General features: G+C 37.2%; 1 protein-coding gene across 1 annotated transcript in view; it reads right to left on the bottom strand.

Annotated features, from left to right (window-relative positions):
* LOC107656712 (extracellular matrix protein 1-like) overlaps positions 1-6597 on the bottom strand; it is a 14864-nt gene extending 8267 nt beyond the window's left edge. The window contains exons 1-7 of the mRNA XM_016444652.1: positions 6296-6597; positions 5903-5947; positions 5066-5101; positions 4796-4852; positions 4608-4673; positions 3971-4239; positions 2291-2499 (exon numbers count right to left, since the gene is read on the bottom strand). Coding sequence (XP_016300138.1) covers positions 2291-2499; positions 3971-4239; positions 4608-4673; positions 4796-4852; positions 5066-5101; positions 5903-5947; positions 6296-6365 — 752 coding nt within the window. The 5' untranslated portion in view covers positions 6366-6597. The remainder of the gene's footprint in view (positions 1-2290; positions 2500-3970; positions 4240-4607; positions 4674-4795; positions 4853-5065; positions 5102-5902; positions 5948-6295) is intronic.
* Positions 6598-7057: the final 460 nt, after the last annotated feature.

Here is a 7057-nt window from a genome sequence, read left to right as displayed (position 1 = left end):
AAGGCTGGAAGTGAAAAACGCCTTATATTCAGGTGTGCATAATTATTAAGCAGGTTATCTTCTACAGATAAAATTTTGAGATGGACTAAAAATTAACTCCCAAAACTTACTGCCAGATTCTGGCAGATACATTCTTCAAACAGTGGTACAAGAGGATGTGGTGCTGGTCCTTCAAGAGTCACTCTCAACTTATCTGCCTATAAAGCCTATATAAAAAAATCAGTCTTCAAGTATTTTACTTCACTTCAGTATGTGATTCTTATTAAGTAGGGGTCTTTTTTAGGATTCTATACTTAACCTGAGTGTCTGAGGATTAGTTTTGAATATTTCTCATGGGCATTTAATAAGTTTTGACTTTCAGTTTGAGTTAAATCTCTTTTTTGGCTTCGTTTGGAATTGGTAAAATGTGCTTGGAAAAAAATATGGTCAGAATATCAACTCGCATAATAATTATGCATGCACTTTTCCTCTTCTGCTGTCGTGGTAATGCAAGGAATATTGTGATAGGTTGTCAAGGCAGCCAATCAGAATTTAGCAGCCTGGTCTCTGATTGGCTGGAATTATGGCATATTGTAACACTGGGTTGTGTTGAGCAAGCGAGACGTAGGCATTTAGAGAGCACTGAGGGTGGGCATCAAGGGAGCAAGCTAGAAACGTTGCATGCGCAAAAGAGAAGGTCTGCACACATCCAAACAATTATTTTAAGTGCAAAATTGATTTTCGTGCGCTCAAAATACTTTCTTCTTTGCGAGACAAACATTTTCTCCACAAAACACACTTTTGCGCACTCAAAATATGATCTTTCACCTGCAGAATTGTGGCAGAGATCTAATCCCATACGTCTGGACCTGAAGTAACATCACACAGCACCATATTAGGATTTGTTGTAAATGTAGAAGGTTTATAAGACACTTTGTAAATAACATTTTAATTTTGTTAAACATGAACTTTATGGGTTTTTGTCGTTGTTTGTCAAATTCGAATTTCAGGTGGTTTGACTATAACAAACAACCTTGTATATTCAAATCTGTTAATAAATGTTAGAGTGAACTTTGAGGGGGGGGCAAGAAGTTTATTCATTGATACTTTCATTCTTAATGTAAAAAAATGTTATGTAATCTAAAAATATACTTTATGGGCTAACATATAAACATCGTTTTTTATTGAAGTAAAAAATGTTTGATAAAAACTGAATCCTACTGACTACATTGTTACATTAACAAATGTTTTTGATTATTTTGATGTTATAAATAACATAAGCTGGAAGATTAATTTATTGATCATGTGCCTTTCTATTTACAGTAGTAGCCACATTAGGGTCTTTAATCTACTTTTCATTTTATCATTACATCAAAAACTGACAGTGTGCCACCTTTTATTTTGTCATAGATACCATTATAGAAGAAGAGCAGAAGAGAAAGAATACTACTTCCATAGTTTTGAAAACATTTATTTTCAATGTTCTATAGCGTTTATTTTGCATAGTGCAATTTTTGTAAATATTTAACAAGGCTCTTCATTATTTGATGTGACCATCTATACCGTGGCGTAACCACAGTTGAAGAACAACTAGTCAGGAGCCACAGGTTTAAAAATGAGAGTATTTACTAGAGATCAATTACACAGGGTGGTAAAGCTCAATGAAGAGAAGAACACCTCCATTTTCTTCAGTCATCTTATATACTCTTCAATAAGAGTGTGTGCCTACATATTCTATATGTTATGTGTGTGACCATTACCATACATGTACTTTCCCAGTCACTATCTATGAAAAAGCTTGAACATTACTAAATACTGTACGTGCATTTTACGGTTTACAAATACAGAGTAAAATCGTATACCACATCAACAATACAGTTATTTCCATGATTGCATTAATTTTAACAAAGTTTTTGAAAAAAAAGAAATGGCATAAAACATCATTTTTAAAACAGTTCCATTTTTGAAGCTTTCAGATCTGTAAACTACACGAAGAGGAAGCCATTATGAAACATAAATGTGAGATCATGGCTTACAGAAATATATACCACAAAATAAATGCTAGAAATGTTTTCTTAACTTTCTGTAATACTGATATGTTGTTAAAACCTCAAGCAAGGAAAAGAAATATAGAATATCGTAATTAATAAAAAATAACACTTTCAATCTAATTCATTTTGAATCACTCGGGTAACATTACAAACATTGATTTTGACAATTTATTTTGTAAAAAAAAAAGAAAAAAGAAAAAAGCCCATTAAAAACCTCATTAAAGTAAAGTCGCACTGTATATACTCCAGTAGAAACCTACCCTTTGCAAGCGCTGGAGTTATATTTGAAGCCTCGGATCTTTTTTGGACTGTTGCCATTTGAGACCTCGGAGGAGACGTGATATGAAGTATCTGAAGCCTCTTTATCAAAACAGCTCCATCTGGCCTTCCGACTCTTCTTGCAGCAGAAGTAGTGACTGGTCTTAATAGAGAATTCCCGAGAACAGTAGGCAGCCAGACTCTTCTTCCACTGAATGATTGAAAAGACAATAGGCAGAAATAAACAAACAAAGGAAAAACACTATAATTGCAATGAGGTACATCTACAATTAAACAGACAAAAAGAGAGACTGCAACAGTCATGAGAGAAGTATACGTGCACAAACAGTCAAAGCTGTTTACTTTGACATTGGTCCATTTCAATGTTTTGATACTTTCTCACCACAGACTAAATAGTGAAAGGAAAACAAAGAGAGATTTTGTCTGAAGACCTTGACTGTACATGAGAGCGCAGATAATTCCGATTCACGACAATGTCCATATAAAGACAAAGTAGAGAATAGAACTTAGCAACGTCAAAAAAATTAAAGTCAGTGTAGATGCAGTAATTTACAAAGGAAAAGCAGAGTAAAATAAGTCTTTAGCTGTCTTTAAAATATGATTAAGAAATGTACTTTCTATAGAAATGGTAATCCTCCTAGATCGAGATGGTCCTCACTGCAGAACACAAGATCCAGGGGGCGTGGTTGGATCCAGATCCAACTCCTCCCACCTTACATATACCTAACCTACCCATCTCCACCCCCGATCTCTAAACCCACCCATCTCCACCCCTAAACCTACCAATCTCCACCCCCTAGATGTCGATCCAACCACGCCCCCTGGATCTTGTGCTCTGCAGTGAGGGGCTACTGGCCTAGATCTGCAGTCTCTGCTTTAGTAATGTGAAGAATCTAAAAGCGGTTAAGAACTGGATTATTTAAACCAGATGTGAGTGTAAACAAACACTGTGACTCTGTGGCGCTAAAACATTGCTGGTTGTTTGAGAAGGGCAACGTGGTTTTACTTGTACTGAAAAACACTATTGGCTAAATGGGACTACAGAGGTTGCTGTGGACATTAAATGTCATCATACAAAAACTTAAACTCATCTACCCACTAGTCTGCTTTTACAACCTCATTATGTTTATATGCTCATGCTCTTGCAAACTATTCTAACTCAAACTTTCATGGATTTTTTTTTTAAAATAAGGACTGAAAGAGAGAAGCTTAAAGTCATGCGACCGTGGTGTAGTTTGTTTATAGCCTATGTTTAGCTTTCTACTTCTGGTGAAAATTCATAAAAGTTGTGTTCATTCGTGAAGATACTTGTGATGAACAAAACATGTAAGAATTATATACTTTTGTTAGTGACAGAACTTATTTTCTGCAATAATCCAAAACCCCATTGGGTTTTTGTTGAGAGAACAAGGGTGATGCTAACTTCCAGGTTGGCCTACAAAAATATGTCATCACTGCAGCACCTTATTTAATTTGTTGCTGCTTCCATTTAGTTTGGTGGCATGGAATTCATACACTAAAACTAAAGTATCAGTTCTCAATTTATACTACAACAGAAGAACCAGAGGTACATATGAGCTTAGATAGAATGTCCTCTGAATATTGTCTTGTGAAAGCTAGAAGCCCATCATTAGAAAGTATAATAATGTCAAGACTCTCACCGCTTGTTCAGCACAACAGATTTGCTCGTCCTGTTTTCCATTAATGCCACAGCAGACACCGTACCAGGACTGGAGTTGATTGATAGCATCAGCCTGTCGATACTCATGGCCAAAGCCATCCTGAGGAAACATGTCCTTAGGGTACCGGACCGGAGTTTTACTGAACTGACAGATATCTTGCAGGTTGCCTGTATTTGGAAAGGCTGGGGGGAAATCAACCTCTGGTCCCATCCTGGGTCCTATGGAGCGAGGGCCAAACACTGGGTGATCTGATGAGGCAGATGAGAGATTTTTAAAATTTAAAAACACCAAATCACACACAAGATTTTGACAGGCCAAAAAAATCTGTAAAATGCTGCTATTCAAACCAGTGTTATATTGATGGAACAGCATTTTATATCAACATACAAAATGTTCATCTAAAGTGAACTCTAATTTCTAATTTCTAGATTTTGAGACACACTGTTTTGACAGGCCAAAAAAATCTGTAAAATGCTGCTATTCAAACCAGTGTTATATTGATGGAACAGCATTTTATATCAACATACAAAATGTTCATCTAAAGTGAACTCTAATTTCTAACTCAGATTTTGAGACACACTGGCAACACGAAACACATTATAGCATGCAACTGTACCTATTGGGACATTCTCTGGGTGAAAGTTTGTGTCTTCTCTCTGGGTCATGTCTGAAGAGCCTGCAACTAAATACACACAAAGAAACCCAGGAAAGGGGTTGTAAAAAAAAGGATGTAAAACACCATCCAACTAATTAATTGACTTTTCATTAAGAAACGTGCAATGGAAACAGCAAGCGATCACTCACCCATCACTTTGGAAAGGTCAGGGATGATCGGTCTCTGCATCATCAAAAAGTCCAGCTCTGAAATAAGACAGAAAGTGTAAACCTTTTTTTTTTTTTTTTTTAAATTGGTAATTTTTTGTGGTAACAAATTAACAGCTACAGGTGTAAATAACATGTTTTGCCTCGCAAGTCAACATATTTATTTTAACAAATCAAAACACATATCCATTAGAAATAAAAAAACTAATTGATTGATCAACAGGACAAATCAATCACTGATCATGGCCTTACCCTCACGGGTAAGTAGCAACTGTCGCTGAAGGCCATCTGCCAAAAAAACAAAAACAGTCAGGTCAGGCTCCTGACACAAGCATGCACTCTAAAAAATGCTGGGTTAAATACAACCCAGTGCTGGTCAAAACAGCCCAATTGCTGGGTTTGTCCCTATTTAACCCAGCACTGGGTTGTATTTAACCCAGCATTTTTTAGAGTGTGGTTTTGCATTAGTGAAAAACAACAACAAATATTTTGGACACGTTTTTTACTTAACAATATAGCTGATATAATGATAAGGCTAATCTGATTAAAATAATTTCATACAACAGCTATTTCTGGTGGTTAAATTTGATTTGACAAGTGCTGGGACATTTCTCTGCTTTTTATCACCCGGGGAACTAGAAAACCCGAAATAGAGCCAGGGCCGAGTGATAACAGAACGGTTTGAGAGGAGGCTGCGAAATCTCAGTCGCTTGAAGGGTGCATTCAAATTAGCGAAATTTAGTGGGCTGTCTATTACTGACAATAGAGTAACGATGTATGACGCGCAGCTAATACAGAAGTCAACATCCACTTGACACCAGCTTTCAATCTGTTACGTTGGTGACACGCAAAGTTTGATGCTTTTTTTTGGAACAAAACACAACGTTAATGGCCATTTTTTGTCTGAATGGTAAGTTGTAATAACTGCCCACTTACTGTATTGTTTTAACAGATAGGCTAATATCATACTCGCAATCATGCTGAACTAAACATTTGCGGATGAATCACTGTTGTGCTGATCGACATTAACAATAACACATGCTTGCTGAGTGCTTATGGTATAAAGTCGAAAATATAATTCAAACAGACCTTCATCAACCACCGTGTCAGTAACTTCCCTTTGGACAGGAGAGTCTGGAAAAGTAGGACACATTAGCATTAGTCAATGGGAAAAAAAAAAAAAAAACCTTGGCCAAGATCCAGAACATCTGCACGCATGTTTTTATAACTCTGGTATCCATGGAAAAAAATCTGTTCACAAACAAACACTTACAGAACATGACAGAAATAAACATACATAAACAACAATTAATTTCTAAACTGTCGTGAACGCCCCAAAAATGTAGCTAGCCTATATTCCTTCGCTTAATTCCTGATCATAAGATATATAGGCCTAATATGCAAAAGTGATCCATGTCTGAGCTATGTTCTGTGCAAACGACATGAAAACATTAGCGTGAGGGCCTAAAAAGTTGCATTTACCTTCCGATGCATCGCACAGAAGAGCGAGTAAAAGCGTCAAATAAAGTCCTACGCCGCGTGAAGAGCTCATGGTCGGTGATGTGCCCTCAGTCAAGCACTTCTCGGTTGAAGTTAATGTGTTTCAGACGCGGAGCTCGCCGACTGTGTGTTCACCGGCCCCACTCTTGAGCTTTTAAAGGCAAACCCTCCTCTACATGAGGCAGGACGCGCCAAGTTCAGGAGGAGATAGGGAGGAGGAGGAGGATGTTCTGCTTTCTCAGACTTGCTGACACACTTAGTTTGCCAGTACGTGCCCCGTCCTATCCTCTACCAGCCTAACCCCCGAAAATAATAAGTCAGATGGGTGAGGACGGAAAGGAGGGCAGTGTTTACTGTCAAAAATACACTCATTTCCATGTCACTTCCTTTCCCAAATTTGATGTACACGAGTTGCCTTTCTAGAAATCATTTGTGAATCGCTTATGATGCCCTTTTTTTTTTTACCTGCTTGGTCGTAAACTGAACTAGCCTATTTCTTGGTAAATTTACCAAAAGCCTTGTCAATTGATTATTAACAATATCTCATTTTCCCCTAATATTTTTGTTCATGCATTTAGGCTATGTCTTTTCTACAAATAAATAAATAAACACACACACACATCCACACACATTCACACAAACACACACACACACACACTCACACACAAACACACGTGTTTATGTGTGTGTGTGTGTGTGTGTGTGTGTGTGTGTGTGTGTGAGTGTGTGTGTGTGTGTGTTTGT

The sequence above is a fragment of the Sinocyclocheilus anshuiensis genome, unplaced genomic scaffold, assembly GCF_001515605.1.
Source record: "Sinocyclocheilus anshuiensis isolate Anshui unplaced genomic scaffold, SAMN03320099.WGS_v1.1 scaffold1683, whole genome shotgun sequence".
In the NCBI taxonomy this organism is placed as follows: Eukaryota; Metazoa; Chordata; class Actinopteri; order Cypriniformes; family Cyprinidae; genus Sinocyclocheilus; species Sinocyclocheilus anshuiensis.
The sequence above is the reverse complement of the archived record's forward strand: the minus strand, read 5'-3'. Positions and strand labels throughout refer to the sequence as shown.